This window comes from Euprymna scolopes, chromosome 11 (genome assembly GCF_053919585.1).
Source record: "Euprymna scolopes isolate OS-2025 chromosome 11, ASM5391958v1, whole genome shotgun sequence".
NCBI classification, from domain to species: domain Eukaryota; kingdom Metazoa; phylum Mollusca; class Cephalopoda; order Sepiida; family Sepiolidae; genus Euprymna; species Euprymna scolopes.
Window position 1 is genome coordinate 54,729,491 of NC_136492.1, and position 22,500 is coordinate 54,751,990.

General features: G+C 32.7%; 1 protein-coding gene across 7 annotated transcripts in view; it reads left to right on the plus strand.

Moving 5' to 3' along the window:
* Positions 1–22,500, plus strand: part of LOC145287853 (protocadherin Fat 3-like) — a 1,926,363-nt gene that overhangs the window by 1,071,774 nt on the left and 832,089 nt on the right. For all 7 annotated transcript variants that reach the window (XM_080135727.1, XM_080135730.1, XM_080135731.1 and 4 more), the window contains exon 9: positions 13,332–13,416. In XM_080135727.1, coding sequence (XP_079991853.1) covers positions 13,332–13,416 — 85 coding nt within the window. The remainder of the gene's footprint in view (positions 1–13,331; positions 13,417–22,500) is intronic.

Sequence of the window (22,500 nt, forward strand, 5' to 3'; positions counted from 1 at the left end):
TCCATAAATATGCTGCAAAATTCAACTTACCATATTTATTTTATTTTCAGTAAGTTAATTACTTTATAGTCATTTAAACCTAATGCATGTAATAGTGTGTAATTTTCTTCTCCAGAGAATACCTTGATCTTTGCAAAAAAAAATAAGAGGTGCTTACTTCCCAATTCTATATTTTCTGAAAAACTGACGTAAATCATGAGAAACATTATATTAATTTTTAACTATTTTTTTCTTGTTAATCAAGAGATATAAAATAATACTTGCGTACACGTGTGTGTTATATCCTGTTTAAAATCTATAGCGACTGGAATGGTAGTCTGTGCAATTTTTTTTTTTACTTAGATATCACTACTTATCAAAACTTAAAGGCCACTCGAGTATAAGAGTTAATGAATTTAAGCTGGTAGTTTAGTAATCGTTAATGGTGTAAATATGAGGATATACGGCGCTTATGGAAAAGCAGATGCAAGTCATTCAAGCGACCAAATATTTTCAAATCAACAAAAAGTCATTGCCCAGAATAACGTTTGAAGAAATCAATATAAACATATTGGAAAGCAAACAGCCTCTCAGGTGAAAATGAGCTTGCTGAGAGCATCTAGATAATACAATGTGGGGCTTGGAATTCATTTGTAAGAGGTTCTGTCTTCATCAAGTAATAATACTTATGGCCTAGATTAAAGAATTCCTTCAAACCAAAGATCGTCAAAGCAAAATTCTGTTACACAGGTATCTGTATTTTCAGTGTCCAAATGGTCACTAGAAAAGTCAGCCTTATGTCATCCCTTGGATAAAGCCCTCCACATCTGATGTCAAACCCATCTTACCAGTGTTTCCACTTTCCGCCACTCTAGTACACTCGTTTGCAACCCCCCCCCTCTCTTTGTCTCTCTCTCTCTCTCTCTCTCTCTCTCTCTCTCTCTCTCTCTCTCTATGACATTCCTCCTCAAACAGGTCGGTTTCTTTGCTGACTTCATTATCTTCGTTCAACTGATCAAAAGACTTCTTCCTCAAACAAATGACTCTACAATTTCAGTTAGCAGCAAAAGAGAGATTAGCTATAATACAACGATACCGCCTTGAGAAGAGCCTCACAGAAAATTAGTGTATCACAAAATTCATGCAGATATTTGATGATAATGGGAGTTGCTCCAGCATCCAAAGAAGGTGACAGAGGGAAATGAAAGGAGAAAGCTAAGTGTAAAAGAAAATCAAGACAAGATATACTACTACTACTACTACTACGAGCAGGAAGTTTACTGTCAACACGGGGATGCTGATACTGGGAAATGTTTAAGAGCTGATGGAGGGATTGCATTAACTATAAAGTGGGATATTTGTGGTTCCTAGCATCACATACAGTGCATCAGTACTTATACAGGTATAGGATTGCATTGACATTAGATATCTACTGGAGCGGTAGAATGATCCAACCATAATCATTTCTGTGCAGAAGTATTGTTTACCTTCTCCTCGCAAGATAATGGTTGGGTTTTGAAAATCGAGCACATTACAGGAAGTAAAATCTGGCTTACAAAACTGGCTAAGAAGCCCGGTTTGTACTTCCCCGATTGGAATTAGCAATAAAACCAATAAGTTGAAGTGAAAGAATAAAGCCAAAATGGGTTAAGACCTTATGAACAAACAGATCCTACAACCAGCGCGACAGAAGTAATATAATTATAGGACCGTTCACAATGTTTTCGTTGAATTACTTCGGAAATCGACTTACGGCGTGTCGTAAAGGAGTAATTCGCGGGATTAGGTCTATGTATGTAAAAGTGTTGATCCGTCTTTTTACAAAAAAAAAAAGTTTGGACATATTCTATTTCACGTCTTACATTTTTATAAATTACTTCATAGAGTGTTTCAGTCATTGATTGATACTTGCTTTTTACCGTTTCTCGTCGCGTCTCCCTATTTCTGTGTTTTTAGTAAATGGTCCATACTGTCTCCTCCATCAACGCACAGCCGACACGACAAATGTAACTTAGCTGTCAAACAGACTAAGTAACTCGGCTGTGGCTAGTCAGTCTAATGGAGAGGCAGGAATGATTAATTGTAAGGCAAACCAAGCCACTGTCTTTTTTTTTTTAAATGGACGACCGGCAAAAAAGCGACAGAGTCGCGTGTACAGCTCACTGGTCCGAGGCCTCGAATGAATATAAAACGTAATTCGATCTCGACTGACTATAATCTTACAGATATGTACATGCTATGAGACGCTTATTTCTTGTCTGACGGAAGGTTTAACTGGTTGAAAAGCTACCAAAACAAATTATGGAATTGCTACATGTCTTTTCATAAGAATATAAAATAAAACGTATAATTTTTTTACTAACGCATCATCGCTTACCAAGGCCTGGAGGCACTTCGTGGATGAGGGTTAATGGGTGTTAAGAGAGGAAACATCGTGACGATCATAAATGGTTGGAATTGGGTAGAAATAATAATTTAAAATGACGGCACAACAAGAATTTTACATTGGAATTGAAAATGGTCACATTGTAGTCAGTTGGAAATCAGTCCACTGATACCGTGTTCGACAGACGGGTAGATCTAGGAATAAAGCTTTTGTCAAGCAATTTGTTTAGTTTTAGAAATAGATAGAAAGTAAGGGGGAATTGTTGATGGTGGTTGTTGCTGGACGAGTCTTTAACATGATCTCTTTTATAGGGTGGAGGCCGTAGATTGATACGTAGTATACCTGTTTAATAATTGTAATCTTATTGTTTGAGTTGTATACACAAATTATAACTAGAAGTACCCGTGTCTCGGCGTGTTAGCCGGAAAAATTGATGAACAAAAACTGTTCTTAATGTAAATCCGGCTCTGGCTTGGTAGGATTTCAGTTTATAATTAGCTTAATCAGATTATAACAGGTAATACCATTTGAATCCTGATTGTGAGCACTTTATTCAGGAAGGAAGACGGAATTCGTAGAAAACGATGTGTGTGTGTGTGTGTTTTTATTCATATCAGAATGGTCATAGTTTATATTAAATAAAAAGGATAGTTTCTTAATGAAATGTCTAATTCATAGGCAAATAAGTTTAGCTTACAAAGTAGCTCGCGTGAGAAGTATATTTAAAAGTGGAGAATTCTTATACTAATACTATCACGTAGTTTGTTTTTTACATTGTAAATATTTTCATTCTATTATTGTGCAAAAACTTCTCTGAACTTGTTACTAGTAATATGTAAGTTCTAAGTTTGTTATTTATTGAGCGATTTTATTATATTAAATAGTGGATAAATGTGCATGAGATGAAGCTGATTAGTTAGGTTAGTTAATGCCAGATAGGAGGAGCCTTTCCTCGCGCTGGTTTTGCAACCTTCTACCCTATTTAGTATTTTTTACGTTCAATTACATTAGGTGGTTGGGTTTGTAGTGGGAATGTGAAAGACAAGTTTGCATGTGACTGCGTGAAATGTCACAACTTCTCATTGCGATGAATCTTGTACGCCGTTTTATGTATTTAGCCAACATTCACATTAGCGTCGTTTGACAATTTTATAGTCAATTGTTAATTTAGTTATGTAGTTCTGTATGGAATTCATGAACCCTATGGGAATATGCAAACCAAGCGCGAATCTAACGTGGTTAGTTATAACCGCTGAGACCTTGAAACCGATGAGAAGGACGTTACATCTCAATTATGTCAAAATATTCGTTAAATAGTAGTTCAGTTTCAATGGATTATTTACAATTAAAACTTATTTATATATTAATCAGCGAACAATAATGGAAATGCAAAGGGTGGTCTGTAATTGATTTTACGCCTACTGAAATTTAATAATAAAGCATCAATCATCAAGTAAAAGTTTCGTAAAAAAATGTGATGGCGTATCATTTTGTGCTTGATAAGGATGGCTTTCATGCGAGGTTTTCCTTCGGCGCCAAAACCAACAGTCTAGACAATTTTTCAGATGGCTTGCTATCTGTAAACTGAGGTCTGTCTCTGGTCTTTTACAGTACCAGGTGGTTCACCATCCCAGATTTTGTTTTCTTACTTTAAAGGGAATAGTTTATAACTAATTGCCTGAAGTGTTTCCACCGAGGATGCAGATAGGATTGTCCAGGCATTCTTGCAGACCAGAGTACCTTTCCTCTAGGGTGTTGGCTTTTTATTATCTCGCTTCCCGGCCCTTGTCATCCTGTCCGTGAAAGAGAAATAATTTCATACACAGCTTATCAATCATGTGAGAGTGGTAATTAAAGTATGGGAATTGAATCCATCACCTTTTTTTTCCTGTTGCTTTTCTATTTTTTTCTAGCATTCTTATTTCTTTACATTTCTCAACATGAATTAGGCACATACGTCTTGTATTGTTGTATTAATGTGCGTTTTGTTAGGTTTAACGATACTTTCAGATCAGCTCGGAGTTGCTTTTTCAATGTTGTGACTTGGATCCGTCGATAACAAAGTATAAATTGTTTATGATCAAAAACTTATAATGCATCATTCGTATACTTAGTACAGAAATAAGCAATAAACAGTACTCTGAAATAAGATTTTATTAATTTCGTGTTCGGCTACTGTTTTACATTGAGGTTGAACCTATTAAATTCTATGTTGAAGTTATATAAATTGGCATTGAGCTTTTCAATTTGAAGGTGAGCGTTCTTTATTGTGAATTGAAATTTCATTTTAAATCGAGGTTGATTTTTTAAAGCTTAATAATGAGCTCATTTTTAAATTTTATGATCTGAAGTTGAGCTATGTTATGACTCGAGATATGACAACGGCATATTCGTTTCATTGTTTTGACTCCCAGGTATATATTCGACACAGTCAGACACGATTAATCAACCGAGAACCACATCACTCTACATAAAAACATAAGCTATCAATGGAAATATACCTGAGAATCAAATCAAGGCAAAGGATATGCTGTTGTCAGTTTTAGCTATGAATTGAGCAATGTTGCGATTAGGAATTTTATGTTAATTTTACTTTTATGTATTTTTATTTAAAATACCCAATTTTTTATTTCAGAGATGATGTGTTTTATGATTTGTGTTTGATATTCTGAATATCAAGTAGAGTCTTTGTATTTTTTAATCGATCTTTGTTTTAATTTTAAATTCAGCGTTTTTAATTTGAACTTTAATTTTATGTAAAATGGTGCAGTTTCACCTGAATCACTATGTTGCATCGTTGTCATATTATATTCTCTAAAGGGACAAAGATAGTAACATTACTTGTTTAAGAAGTGCATGTGAAGCAGTTTAAACGTTATGGAATGTGCGTGTGTGACCAGTGACATTAGTATTACTAAATAGATGTTCGAATGACTCTGTTTTGTGGAATTCAGAATTGATAAAATGAATTTGATGTGCAGTAATAAAAATGTCCCCGAAGAGAAAGGAAAGTGTTTTTCACCATAAGAATCCGATAATACCATAATCTTATCACGTACTGCCAGCACCGATTAGATTGTCAGAACATTTTGCTCCAACCGTCCGACAATCTCGCGGCTTTTGAGGCTATCAAAATTGCGATATTAAATTATCAACTAATGCAATTATTTTTAAGTGAAAAATTCCAATCGTTTTATCTTTCAAATAACCGAATCACTTTTGAGGGGGTTGGATTTTGTCCTTCGTTGTTTCATTTACAATATGATTGGTTCGATTTTTTAGACGAGTCCACACATCGCCAGAAGAGGTTTGGTCTGCCAGCAGTTGGTCCCTTAATGTTAAGTCTAAAATTTTCTTTGGACTATCACACTTAAGTTTGAAATGGTGTTTGTTTTTACTTCTCATCATTAGGCTTGGAGTAGACTTTGTATTGGTCTGTCACCCTTAAGTTTGAAAACAGGATTTTGTTAGTTTGTAACGCGTTTTTTTTTAAAGAGTATTTCCGTTGATCCGTCATATATAAGTTTCACATTGCAATTTTATGGTCTGTCAGACTTAAATTTAAAATATCATTTTCATCGATAAATGACTACATTAAATGGACACATCTAAATTTCTATTCATTGTAACATTTTTGTAAGTATTGCTGTCAGTACCTTAAATTTTAACTTATTGTGATCATGTTTCTCATGCTTATATTTGACATAGAACAATCATTGCTATGCCAGGCTTTTGTTAGCAGGTAGAAAGTTCGTCTGTCTTTCGTTTCATTTTAAATATTTATGACGGTATGTCTGGCTTTTGAAATAAGATTTCCGTTGGTCTGTCACACTTAAATTTAAAATAACATTTAAATGCTAAACGTATACATTTAATGTACATATCTTATTCTGAGCATCTCCATACGAGATTCTGTCAGTTTATTAGTCTATCTTTCAAAGGAATATTCGTTAGTCTGGCATGTTAAAGTTTGAAATATAATTATAGTTTTGACTGTCACACTTAAATCTGGAATAGTATTATAGTCGATTCATCACGCTTCCCTTACATGAATCGTTTTTATTTCGAGGTTTGAAATATTTTATTTCTTGTAACGCTTTATTTTTGAAATACATTTCAGTCGGTCTGTCACACTTCGGTTTGTAACAGTACCGGTGCCGCCTTGTAATGTTTAAATGTGACATCGCATTATCAGTGGTAAAATCGCAGATTTAATGGGCGTATTTTAAGAATATATAATTCCTTAAAGACGTTTTGTTTCAATTTCATTAGCCTCTCTTCATTCTCCTTTTTGCGTTTTTTAAATTCTTTTTCTGTTTCTTTTCGTGCTTTAACATTTTTTCATGATAATTTTTTATCTCGTTTTGTTTTTCATATCTAATTGTTTTTAAAATTCTGCCTTTAAACTCTTTTCTTTTATCCTGAATTTATTTCTATTTTTCCTATTTTTTATGTTAGAAAAGAATGGTCTTTTTTATTTATCTTCAAAGAACTGATTCTTTTTAATCATGTTCTCGCCGTTTTTTGACTTGCATTATTGAATGCTCTTTTCTCTGTAGTTTCCATAACTCGTCTTAGTCTTTCGTATTATTAAGTATAGTAAGAATCCGCAAAAGATATTAGCTTGTTTGTGTATAATTGACATAATTTAACCCCAAGGTTACATATTAACCGATATGCCTAAAGTTGCTGATTCGTTTCCTTGATCAGATGACATCGAAAGGATTTGAAATGAAAGATCAGTTACACTTATAGCTTTAGCAGCTAAATATAATAGTGAACGGGCATGCTAGATCAGACTCTTTGTTCGCTCTTCTCTGCTTTTAGACAAAATTACGTGTTAACTAATGGAAAGTCGATGGCCATAGTAAAGATTGAATAAAAGTACATTTCTAGATAAGGGTTTAGGTCATCTACAAATATAATGATGTCCTAATTTCTTTAAATACTTAACGAGCAATTTTTAAATATATCCTCGAATTCATGCTAATCAATGATGCATCATTTACAACTGTTTATGCTCTTACGAAAACCATCTTTTGACATTTTGTGAGTTAAGAATTTTTCATTATTATAATTTCTTGTTTGAAATTTTGGTGGATTGATATATATTGTAGCTAATTCAATTTTTAGTTTCATCATCAATCTTTCTTGTTTCCTCTGTATATAAACGTGTGCATATATATATATATATATATATATATATATATATATATATATATATATATATATATACACAAACACGTGTATATATTTTTTGTTGTATTTTATTCCAGTCGAAGTTCTCATAAATCAAGGATCCCACTACCTGGGGCTAGCATATGAACTCTATATGAGATTCATAGATATTCGACTGTTCATTAAAGTTCTTTATATCTCAAACATTGAGTTAGTAAAGAAATTAAAAGCATACTTTTCCTCTCCCCATTTTAGTATGTTGTAGTTTATCTTTCGTTTTGGTCTCTTGGTCTTACTGGATTTCAGGACAAGAATTTATTAAGTCTGGTGGAGTATCTAGCTTCGTGCTATTACTCGGAGAAGGTGATCCATTCCTCGTAAAAGCTAATGTGAGTTAGCCATCGTGAGGATATCTTATTTGGGCAGCGAATACTATGTGGTTTTGAATATTTGGTCAGGGTGTATTTCTATGGAAAAGTATCCTCATGCAAGGTTGTTCCGAAAAAAAAAACCTGTACAGAGAGACCTTAGACACTCGAGGAAACCGTCTCGTAGGTATTCAAGTTCTCTCCATATATATATATATATATATATATATATATATATATATATATATATATATATATATGTGTGTGTGTGTACGGGATAATCATTTTGATAGCGGTTCTCGCCAGATCACCGAAGCAACCAGTAACAGATGTGATCATTTGGGGAGGTTATGCGCTGTATCTACTGCGCTAAATCGTAGAAATTTCCAGGTTGATATTTAGAGGCGTATTTAATTCACTGGAGGCGGGGATGAACTCCCGAATAAATTCGCCTGGCGGGTAGGAGACAAGACCTTACTCCACGTAAGTGTATACTGGCAACCTGCTACAAGATGCCTTCCTGAACCTGCATGTCAAACACGTTTGCCGCAGCGAATGGTGACATCTGAAGTGTGTGCAACACCAAGTTGTGCCTCGTGCATCACATAAAATAATTCGTAGTTGAGGCTAACTCAATTCTAATAACCAAAATGTATTCTCGTATCAGAGTTCTGACAACGAAGACTATATACAGTATCGGCCATAATATAAGGAACGGAAAAAAATTTACAATTATTCATGTATATTTCAAAAATTAGTGCATGGATTTTTCTGAAATACTCAGAATAAACAAATAGAATCAATGTGTATAAATTAGTACCAAAAAAAAAATTACGATTCAATATTGAGAAATATTTTAGTTTAAAATTATATCTGTGGATTTACCCTGGCCAAAAGTTAAGGAACGAAATAGAAAATGTATTTTTAAGAGACTAAACTTTACATAAAAATAGCTAGTTTTTAATATTGGAACTGCTGATAAGCACAACAAAGAAAAATGGCGTCACCGACTCGCAAAACTCTATCTCTCCAAGATAAAAAAAAAATAATTTTAGACAATTACAAAGAAAAGAAATCAATTTCAACAATTTCTAATATCGTTCGAAGATCAAAAAGTGTTGTTCATCGTGTGATAGCTCGATATAAGAATAAAAATACATTAGAAGCATCCCCTAAAACCGGCAGACCCCCTAAAACGTCTGAAAGAGAAGATAGGATTATGGTAAGGCAAGCTCTTAGTGACCGATTCAAATCCGCAACATCAATTTCTCGTGATTTTAATGAACAGACTGGGAAAATATATAGAGAAAAACTGTTTCTCGACGGTTAGCAGCTGCCGGACTGCATACCAGGGTGCCAGTATCTAAATCCTTGATCTCCAAGAAGAACAAAAATAGCCGTTTGAAATTTGCCCATGAGCATGTCGTCTGGACTGATGAACAATGGGCTAAGGTTCACTTCAGCGATGAATCCAAGTTCAATTTGTTTGGATCTGATGGAAAGAAGCATGTACGGCGTAAAGCAGGTGAACGATTATCCTCCAAATGTGTTAAAAAGACACTTACATTCGGAGGAGGAGTGTAATGGTGTGGGGTATGATATCCTCGGAAGGAGTTGGCCCTCTAGTTCGAATCTATGGTAGAGTTAATGCGGAGACTTATAAGCAGCTCCTTCAACAATGTCATTGAGAGCTTACGCCTTTCACCTAATCAGCCAAGCATTTTTATGCAAGATAACGCCCCTTGACATGAAGCTAAAAAAGTGATAAGTTACCTCGAGGAAGAAGAAATAAGAGTAATGGACTGGCCAGAGTCTGGATCTGAATCCGATAGAAAATGTTTGGAGAAAGAGCACAGAAGAGGAATCCCCAAAATTAAAATCATTTGTGGGATTTATTGAAGGAAGAGTGGGAAAAGATAAATCCTGAATTTTGCAAGAAACTAATCCAGTCTTGTGGTCGAAGATGCAGTGAGGTCATGAAGAATAAAGGGATGTTCACTAAATATTGAATTAATTTATTTTTTTAAACATTTGCATTAAAAAAAAACAAAGTTTTTATTTCGTTCCTTAACTTTTGGTCAGGATAAATCCACAGATATAATTTAAAACTAAAATATTTCTCAATATTGAATCGTAATTTTATTTTATTTTATTTTATTTTTTGGTACTAGTTTATACACATTGGTTCTATTTGTTTATTCTGAGTATTTCAGAAAAATCCATGCTCTAATTTTTTAAATATACATGAATAATTGTAATTTTTTTCCGTTCCTTATATTATGGCCGATACTGTATATATATATATATATATATATATATATATATATATATATATATATATATATATATATATATATATACAGTAATATATATGGCGATTAAGCTACACTGAATATTCCGCGTTTCATCCACTCTAGGACTCTTCAGGCTTATGTGCATAAGCCTGAAGAGTCCTAGAGTGGATATAACTAGCTCTATCTACGTATTGAGCACTTTTGAAGTAAATACTTAAAGTTTACGCATAAATCTATACTTTCGTATATTAATTTTATGTGAGTAAATTAAGTAGTTATATATATATATATATAATGTTTAATTTTTAAATATTGTTAATTTCAATGTATACCGTTTTTCTTTTAGCATGTTGAGACTGTTATGATACAAAACTGAATCACCGTTAATTTCGAGTAAAGTCTTTGAATTTCAATAAAGTTTTGCACTATATATATATATTGTACTGCAGAAAATGAAACACTTGACAAAATGTAAACTAAAATACCAGAACGTGCTTAGGAGCATGATGAATCCATGGATGAAATATCTCAACTGGACGCTTCTGCGTCTTATAGAGGAATTCCCCTTCTTTAAACTAGGTCAACACGGTGACAGGGTGACTGTTCCATACTCTTTTTCACAACTGAATTGTGGCAGTCCACATCGTTTGACTGGTAACTCCTTAAATATTTCTTCTTTGGCGTAATTTATGCCGAGGCCAAAGAGCTCGTATACAACACGATGGACCCTCCGCACGCCGTTATAGTGGAGGCGTTCCTCACTATGAACAAAGACATGTTTACCAACAGGTGGGACTCTGTTTCCGTCGTATTTGCCAGTGGTAGCTATATTGAAAAAAAATCAGTATGTAATTCAAACGGTATAGAATAAACTATAGGGTCTCTGCATATACCACTTTTGTTTTTGCCTATTTTGTGTTCATGTTGTAAAGCGTCAGATTTTGCTGCAATACTGTGTATATATATATATATATATATATATATATATATATATGCATATATATATATATGCATATATATTTTTTTCATATCTTTTGTACAGGCATTTAAAATTGTCATAGACTTTTGAAAATTCAGGATATTATTGCTATACATCTTATAAGATGACTAATTTTTATGATTTCAGGATAAAATGAAAAGCTACAGCAGGAATTGGAATACACCCTACTAAAGCTCGAGTGTCACAACTGGTGTTTTCAGAAAATGCAATCTGGACGTGAGGACATTGTAGAAGAACAGTATGAATTAAAATTGTTCTAAACTTAGGAAAAATGCCACAGAAAGCTGTGGAATGCTTCAAACTGTTTTTAGACCCTTGGAAATGAATCGAGCACCAGTTTTTGAGTTGGATAAGAGATTCAAGGAAAGCAGGAAGTTTGTGGGAGTGATGAGAGGTTGGAAAGGAGTAAGGAAGTCGGAACACCATAATTGATTGTTCAAAAGAATTTCATGGATAAGGGTCGTCGTTTGTTTATATAGACAATAAGTGCACATGTTGATGTCAGTGGTGAAGCTGTGCACACAATTATTCTCGATGAACTGAAAATGCGGAAGATTTGCTTGAATGCATCAGTCCACAACTCCTCCCTTGTCACAGACTACTTGACCAAGATGTGCTTTAAGTTCCTCGCCCTCCCTCTGGTTCAGACCTTACTCCCTGTTATTTTTTGGTTATTCCTCAAGCTCAAGGAAAATCTGAGAGGCTGTCATTATCAGACAATTAAGGAAGCGAAAGAGGCTGTCACGAGGGTCATTCACACGCTCACCCGAAAGGACTTCTGTGAGGTTTTACAGAAGTTGTTCGAATGCTACAAGTGCATTGTAACCGGAGGAAATTACTTCGAAAAGGAACAAGTTTTTAATAAAAGTGCCTCGACGAAAAAAGTCTGTAAACTTATTGAAGGCATCTCGTATGTGTGTGTACTCGTCTATATATATATATATATATATATATATATATATATATATACGTTTTATTTTTATTACCGTATCTTTCTGTTAAGTTACATTATTGTTTCAGCTACCCGGCCGTTTTTTTTTTTTTGCCGTCTGTAGCTTCCTCAGACTTTTACAGAAACCCTTTTCTGTAAAAGTCTGAGGAAGCTACAGACGGCCAAAAAAAAACGGCCGGGTAGCTGAAACAATAATGTAACTTAACAGAAAGATACGGTAATAAAAATAAAAAGCATATTTGCTCTACAACAGTATTGAGCACTTTCTTCAGTTCTTATTAATTGCCATTTCTACTATATATATATATATACATATATATATATATATATATATATATAATGTAGTCATCGACATAAAATCCTGTTTCGTTGTATCATAACTCATCAGTGCCGCTAGATTAGCACCTCTCCAAAGCCGAGGATTGAACCTAGAACCATCGCGTTGACAGTCAGCAGTTCTACCGATCGACCCGCGGAAGCGGCGCCCGTAAATTATCTCGCCAAATGTCTATTTAAACAAATATTTGTCCACCACTTTTACAGTGCTCTAACAGCTAATATATTTCTACATATACATATATATATATATATATATTTCTTTAGAAATATATTTTTCTTATCATATATTACTCCTTATATAACACGCTCAATATGAATACATAGCAATATATTTATATATATAGAATAAATGATAAAAATTTATATTTCAAAAGTCATGCTGTTGACAATCTTATAGTTTATTCTTTTAAATCAGTTGATTTATACAATTCTTGACAGTATCTGTTTCGTAGCGCAAAATCAATCACTTTATTATATCAATTAGTGAACCTATTATGCCATTAACTCATCAGAAGAAATAGCAACAATCAATCTGTCAAAAGGAATTAAAATGTGATTTGACAATTGATTATATCATTAATTGATATAATAATAAAGTGATTGATTTTGCGCTACGAAACAGATACTGTCAAGAATTTTATAAATCCACTGATTTAAAGGAATAAACTATAAGATTGTCAACATCATGAATTTTGGAATATAAATTGCTGTCATTTATTATATATATATATATATATATATATATATATATATATATATATATATATATAATCTCGATAGTAACCATACATATATGTAAGCTGTCTGTGTGCTAAATTTTCTTTTTCTTATTTAGGGCGCAGCCTTGGCAATCGAACCAACAATCGAAGCACATGATCCGGACTATACGTTCAATGAGACAATCAAGCTATCATTTTCTGGTAAGTCAAATATTACATATCTTGCATTCCAGTTAAATGGATATTGGGTTTGAAGCATTGAGATTTCATTTGTGGAAAGTTGCGCTAAACATCCTTTCATTTTCAGCGAAAAAACAGACGTTGAATCAAAACGTTAATGGCGCCAATGAAGACTCATATCAGCCATATTAGCTTTGTTTGAAAGAACGAAAAAAGGGCGGGAAATTTGTCTGATCATAGAATTCACACGATGAATATAGACTAATTTGATTAATTGTTCGTAAGGTAGTCTTGTCTTTTATCAGTTTTATCGGCTTGAATAGACGATTTGGAAATCAGACTGAATCAAATGGAATAGCTTTGATAAGAATATTATGTATGTATATATATAAATGTATATAAACGCACACACATATATATGTGCGTGTATGTGTATACACATATCTAATAAAACGAAAATCATGTGAAACATATATGGATGTACATAGACGTGTGCTTTGAATTCAATTATTTGTGCGATGTGGATGCCGATAAACATTGCAATAAGTAATTGATTTATTATGTTTTTGCGAACTTAAATATTTCCATTTCCTTTTATTATTATTTTCTTTTTTACTAAATCCGCTTTCATTCCAAAAAAAAAAAAACTTCCCAACTTTTTATAGGAATATGCATTCGTCTCCAATCGGTTGTCTAGTGGGCTTCCGCTATTCAAAAGCAAAAATGAAACATGTGTAAGGAGCATTTCATAATAATGGAGCTATATTAGAAGTGAATTAAACACGTTTTCTGGTTTTGGAATTATATATAATCTGCATGTAAATATATATATATATATATATATATATATATATATATATATATATATGAGCAAACAGTTAATAAAATATGTTAAAAAACAGTTTAAAATGAGTTAAAAACATATTTAATCTGAAAAGGAAACACTAGATAAGTGGATAGTTCTTTTCGGAGAAATACTCTCCTTCTCATCGAAGGGTAGGAATTAGCAAAATGCGGGATCGGATTTTGCATGCAGAAGTATTTGATGAAACAACAAGTAAGTCAAAGATCTTACTTGAAAACAAAATAAGTTAAGCAGAGGGAATATGGTAAAGAAAAAGGTGATTACACACGAATGGATAGTCTGGTGGAAGATAAAAAATCCAGTGACGGTAAAATCCAAATGTAAAACTTCAAGAAAGTTAAAAGAATTTCCATTTGTACAAGAAAAATCCAAGGAAATCCCGTAATTGGAAGAAGATGGTCCATAATCATCCAAAGGCAGAAATCCATGGAATAATTCACAAACATGTGTACAAGGAAAAACAATAATATTAATAAAATAAAAATAAGATGTGCTTTTCACTCTACTTCCGAGACATAACTATATATATATATATATATATATATATATATATATATATATATATATATATATATATATATATATATACAGGTTGGCGCAAAACACACGTATTGTTTTGTTTTGCTGATAAAAAATCAATATTCAAAGCAATTTATTATAGTTTATTTATAAATAATTTACCTTGTAATTTTTTTACATTAGTTTTTTTTTAATTATATCTTTTAAATGGCCACCAGTGTCGGCTTAACAAAGGCTCCTTTAGCTTTGGTACTTTCCATTATACTTCTAGTTCTTGGATTTCATGTCTGATATGTTTTTAAGTTCTTGAATGGTTCTTGGATTTTTCCCAAATACGCTTTCTTTAAGATAACCCCAAAAAGAAACAGTCAGAGGTTGTCAAACCCAGTAAACGAGAAGGTCAGTTAAATCAGAGAAATTGCTGATTAAACGCTCGCCAAACTATCGCCTTAGGAGCGCCATACTTTGATGGGGCAGTTTGGACAGGCGCACTATCTTGTTGAAACCATATTTCCAGGTTGTCCTAAATAGCTGGCCTTAAACAATTTTCAACCTCTATTTTGGTATCGTTGTGCGGTTACCGTCACGGCAACATCTTCTTCGTCTTCGAAGAAATAAGGCCCTGTCATCTTTCCGAGGTAACACCACATCATACAGTACATTTTATTGGATGCGATTTACGCTGGTGAACGGCTCTTGGATTTTCAATTGCCCATATTCAGCAGATCTGCTTATTCAGGAATTCGTTCAGATGAAAATGGTTTTGTCGCTCATTGTCAGTTTGTGGATGAACTCATTTTGTTCTCTCGCTAATTGCTGACTGTGAATAGTATAAGCTAAGCGAGACTGCAAATCTGTGGGCTGCAATGCCAGTGCTATTTGAATTTTGTATGGAAACAAGTGCAATTCTCTCAGAATTCTTTGAAGTGACCTTCTAGACATCCCAATCTGAGCGGCCCTTCTTCAAGTTGAAGTGTCTGGGTTTTCAGCCATGCTGTCCTTTACGAGTGATACATTTTCAGCTGTACGTACTGAACGGGGTTTGCCAGTTCGTGGAAGGTTAGTGACTGGGCCATGCTGCCGATAGGCTCTTTGAGTTAAGATTATGGAACGACGTTTTTCAAAATAAAGCTCAATAATTTTGGTTCGTTGCTCAGTGCTAAATTTTTCCATGATCAAATGTCAATATTTTATCTGCTAAATTCTGGAAATATATTTTTATTATTTTATTAAATCTTAAAGTTATTATTGATTGAAAATAATACGTGACTTTTGCGCCACTCTGAATATATATATATATATATATATATATATATATATATATATATATATTACATTTAAATCACAGACATGCACACACACACGTGTGTGTTTGGTGTGCATACGTTAAGTATGATTATATATTTGCATACACAATGATTAACTAGATAAGAATTTTGGCATAATAATGCGGGGCGTAAACGGGCTAACTATAAGCTATATTTACTTTAATCTAATTCATTTATAATGTTTTTAAGAGGGTAGAAACCCTTGGTGAAAATTCAGAAACCACCGAATTTTTAATGAAATTTTGAACATCAATAAATTTTTTTTTTCTAAATCTCGATTATTTTCCAGTATTTTATGGGGTTTTTGCGGGCGTAATATCGGCCAATGATGTATTTGAAAATCAAGATGCATCAGATTTCCACTAAATTAAATCCATAGTCATTAGACCTCGAGTAATCAGGAGTTCGCGAAGTTGCTTATTATCTTCTCTTCAGACAGTTGAGGTCGAACAGTTTGTACGGCTTCAAATTTGACATAAATTCCATAGTTTGTCGTTTGGGGGCTGGAGTACCAAATGCTTCAACCCAATTTGTTCTAACAATCTCGGCATTTAAGAAATTTCCAATACTCTTTAAACACCCACTTTGTTTCCATCTCTAGTTAAATAATTTGCCATTCTGGGTTGTTGTCCTGCTGACGAACTTACACTCAATAACCCTTATCCTCGAGTGGCCTTCAGGCCTTAATGACACTCTTGTAAAAACAAAGAGGCCCTGTAGGGTTTCGACATAGATTGAACAAACTGATGGATGGTATGCCATAAACGCAACAGCAACAATAACTCAGAACCCAAAGGGGAGTACAAGAAGCAAGAAAGTTAAATATAGTACATTTTAATGTGATACAGCAACTGGCATTACCAAATGGTCACCCATTTTAGTACTAACCAGTGTCAACCTCACTGAACTTCAGTTATCCAACGGGAACCCGTTTGTTAACGTGATTATATGTATGTTGTCTGAGGTCTGGAGAGGGAGGAGTGCCACCAGGCTATTATTGCCCAAGACATGCTACACGAAATAATACAGCGCCTCCACGACCCCAGATGTTGAAAGGGCTCGCCTACGTATCCAATAGGATTTCTGTCTACGTCCGAGTTAAATATTAAAATGCCTTTGTTTTTGTAATTGTCCTATCTGTATTTACATTGTGCTAACAGCGGTTCGCCATTAGAACTAATAATGCAATTAAACATCGGTTCAAGGTATTTGTGTTACATACATACTCTTATAGCTTTGTAAGCAAGTAATAACCGAGAGAAACGCAATGGTATGGTTAATAAATTGTATTAGCCAAAGTATATTACAGAATGACATGTCACAAATATGGGAACCATCACTGCCACTAATCTATACCTGCGAGTTTTTAAATGCAAATATATTTATAATCGCTGGGTCAGTCAATTATTCCAGAAATAGGTATATTGACTTACCCAATATCACACACACACACACACACACACACACACACACACACATATATATATATATATATGTATATATATTTTATCATTAAATAATAATTATTCTTTTATACCTTCAGGCACTAGTGTTGCATGCTTACGCAATCATCAGTGTATATTTATGTGTGTATGTGCCATGTGAGCTGCATAGAGGAGCCCATGCTCATTCCAAGAATTCATCAGATTACATGCGTGGATTTATTGCTTCCGATTGTTTACTTGCAATAGATATATTTTCACACTACTATTAAGTTCTATTCACATAATGTACACTCTTAAATAAATACTGAATACACACGCACACACACACAGACACATATATATATATGTGTGTGTGTGTGAAAAATAAGCTTATAATCGTTTATACACAACGCAAAAGAAGCTGAATGTGTTTTTTAATAAATGGGCTTCGAATACGAGCGATACTAAGTAAATTAGCTTAATTGTAGACATAGGTCTTGAATAAACTGACTAACGTTCGTAACGTTCGCAAATACAAAACGGGACTCGACTATACCAACAGTAAATTATGAATAGGGAATATTTAATCGTTAAATAGAAAATGGAATTATACGCTGTTTAACATATAACTGATTTTGAGATATAAAATAAGAAGTTTTGTAATATGCATGGCTCTCCCGTATTACTGATCAAAATGCCACCTCCTTCATAGCCACGCATTGACATAGTTCAGTTATTATTTCATTAACCATGACACTTATTAATGCGAGATATTAGAACCAACGAGAACAGAAATGTCTGCACTGATCATGATCCACTACTCAGTATAGCTTGGTGAGACCAAAAATGCATGATGTAAATTCATAATAATAATAATGGCAAGCAACCTACGAAAGATTAATGCAAGCAACAGCAAACGTAGTCACTAGTTTTGTCTTCTCTGCGACAGCCTCTCGAACAGAGGGGTTCACAAGGCACGTCTCCATGCTGGTCTATCTTCGGCTAGCTCCTCCCACACATTCACATCGATGCCAAAAGCAATCATAGGATTTCGATGCCTACCATTTTCTCCTCTGAAGAGATGGATGACATCGAAATCATATAGGCTAAGGAGTAAAAATATTTCTAACGTATTATTTGTCTTACATAGAATAATAAAAATCTTTGGATCTGAAACTCAAACATTTCACGTCATAATTTTTTTAAATTCATTGAATGACTAAATTATATATATATATATATATATATATTATATATTATATATTATATATATTATATATTATATATATTATATATATATATATTATATATTAAATATATATTATATATTATATATATATATTATATATATATATCATATATTATATATATATTATATATATTATATATTATATAAATTATATATATTATATTATATATATTATATATATTATATATTATATATATTATATATATTATATATTATATATATTATATATTATATATATTATATATTATATATATTATATATTATATATATTATATTTTATATATATTATATTTTATATATATATTATATTTTATATATATATATTGTATTTTATATATATATATATATTATATAGAGTATATATAGTATATATATATTATACATATATTATATATATTATATTGATATATTATATCTATATAGGTTAGGCAGAGATGGTAGGCAGATATATATATATATATATATATATATATATTATATATATATTATATTATATATATTATATTATATATAATATATTATATATATATTATATTATATTATATTATATATATTATATATATATTATATTATATTATATATATTATATATATATTATATTATATATATTATTATATTATATATATAGACTCTAGCATGTATTGAGCACATGTTTTTTTCTTTATTTTGCTAATACACTTAAACCTGTTTATGTATATATATATATGGGCTCTCTTGCGAATTTTACGTATGATTTTATTCCACAACAATTAAGTTGCTATGAAATCTATACGGATAGTTTTATAGTGATGACAGCTTGTTTAGAATCAACCACACTTTTTTGGTATTACTACTAATCTTTTACGGTGCAAATGATCGCCACAGGACTGCACAATCAAGTTGACACACTTGTTGTCGGAAAATCACTGAAGTTAAGCAACGATGAGCCTGGCCAGTGCGCTCTATACACCGCGCCGAGTCTTAGAAATTTCCAGGTTGGTATCTGGGAACGTCACTGGGAGAGATGAGACCTCCAGTCTCCGTTAAGAAGGTAAAACACTGATGCGAAAACCTTGTGGTCTACTCTCTCTCTCTCCCTCTCTCTCTCTCTCTCTCTCTCTCTCTCTCTCTCTATATATATATATATATATATATATATATATATATATATATATATATAAATATATAGCGATCATTAAATTATAACTGTTCAAATATATGATGATAATAGTGCATTACATTTTCAGACTCCAGATGGCTCTTTATTATCATATTCCTTCAATCGGAAACGCATTGATTGTAGAGAATGAATTGTTAAATAAAACATAAAGTGATACAAACGCGCTATGATCGTAGGAATAAATCGCAAAGGTCGGCCGGAAATATAATCCACGTCAAGTCATTAAATATATTTATTACGTAGTTCCATATTCACTTTCACAAATATTGGTTCTTGCCGAATAGAAAATAAATCTAGCGTGAATTACAATAACACTCTTTATATGTTAATATATTACACTTAACAAGTGTATTGATATGCGAATTCAAACAAACAAAAAACATCAATACAAGTTTATATAACATTGTGTGCAGTTCAGTGTGTGTTTGCTTCTCTTGTTCTTTTCTAAGTACATAAGTAGATAAAGTGTGTCAGTTGTGTGTGTACATCCATACACATACATATAGTAATTAATAGACTATAGAGTGTAAAGGAAGAAGTATTAACCCAACTTTAAAAATAAATTTTGTATGAATTCGTTTTCCTATAAATATGTCAGTTTATTCCTTGTATGTATATATATAAATATATATATATATATATATATATATATATATATATATATATAGTGGCGCCCAAAATTGAATGTAACTGTTTAAACAACATATACCTCATTTGATTCGCCTTTAACTTTTCTATAATTTTACTTGTCCATATTGGACTTTAATTGAAGTATTTTGGTGTTTACGTCAATTAAAAAAAAATAACTTCAAACGAGAAAGCAAAAAGAAACTCCCCAGTCACAAATGAGCTTAAAACCAGCTTACAATATCAACCATGTAATAAAGTATCTAATGGTATTTTTTTTTGTTCCAAGTGATACAATGTAACATTTAATCCATATGCCTCGACTTTCTCTTAGTGATCGTCGGAAGCTCATTAATCTTTACCTTTCTGGTTTATCCAACGGAGAAATCGGCCGCAGATGGAAATTTGACGAGAAAACAGTACGAATAACTGTTCAAAAGCATCAAAAGACTGGCATTGTTAGTGATGCCCTAAATCTGGTGAGAAGACAATGCTATCAAGATCTGCAGCCTCAGAAACAGATTTGAAACGGCTCTCCAAATCCAACTACAGTGTGATCTCATTCAAAAGTGTTCTCTTTCTACAATTAACAGATTGATGGAATTTAATTTGCGAGGCTGTGTTGCAAGGCACAAGCCAATGATTTCTATAAAGAACAAGAAGCGCCGTCTGGACTTCGTCAGATGCAATGAAGATCATGACTCTTCATATTGGTACAAAGTTGTTTTTAGCAACGAAAGCAAGTTCAATAGGTTAGGCAGTGATGGTAGGCAGTACACCCGTCGAGGAAAAGACGAAGAATTTAATCTTAGGTGCACAGTTTCACCGCTGCAAGGTGGTGGAGGCTCAGTTTTGGTGTGGGGCATTATTAGTGCCAATGATTCAGGGCCTGTTGTTCGCTTGCAAGGCGGAATTAATTCGACCAATTATATTAATATGTTGACTGAGCATTTTCTACTCTACTTTGGCAGGAATTTGGATGATAATCCCATCTTCATGCAGGATAATGCTATCATTCAAACAGCTGGCAATGCCAAGAGGTTCCTTCAAGAACATAATATTCCGTGTTTTGATTGGCCCACACAATTTCCAGACCTCAATGCAATCGAAAACGTATGGTATTACATCAAGCAACACCTACGCAATGATAAACTTTCAAATCTGAAAGAACTTTGGACAAAAGTTTAAGAGAAGTAGGAAGCTCTTTCGCTGGAGTATTGCCGCAGACTAATTCAAGGAATACCCAAAAGATCACAGGCTGTCAAATTTCAGATGGGCTATGCTACTAAATATTAACTAGTTCATTGTGTTTCTGTTGTATTTGTGTTGCATTAAAGTTTTAATGTTACATTAAAATAATAAATTCTATTGTGGTGAGTTTCTTTTTGCCTTTTCGATTTGATTTTTTTTAATTACCGTAACACTAGGATACTTTAATTAAAAGTCAAATATGAACAGGTAACATTACAGAAGAATAAAAAGCAATCAAATGAGGTTTAATTTAGCTTATAATTGCGTTTTTATGACCAGTGCGGACTTTTTTGTGCCACTATATATATATATATATATATATATATATATATATAGTAACTAATCTAGTTACTAATTACTAACTAGCTCTACCTACGTATTGAGCACTTTTGAAGTAAATACTTAAAGTTTGCGCATAAATCTATACTTTCGTATATTAATTTTATGTGAGTAAATTAAGTAGTTATATATATATATATATATATATATATATATATATATATATATATATATACATATATGCACATGTGGATTCTTGTATGTCTGTAAATATACTTATGTTTTTTTTTATGTGAATACCTACATATATATACATGCACACACTAGGGACGATTAATTTAGAATCGGTATCGGAATCGAAAGATTCGAACCGATTTTTCGATGCCAAATACGAATCTTTTAAC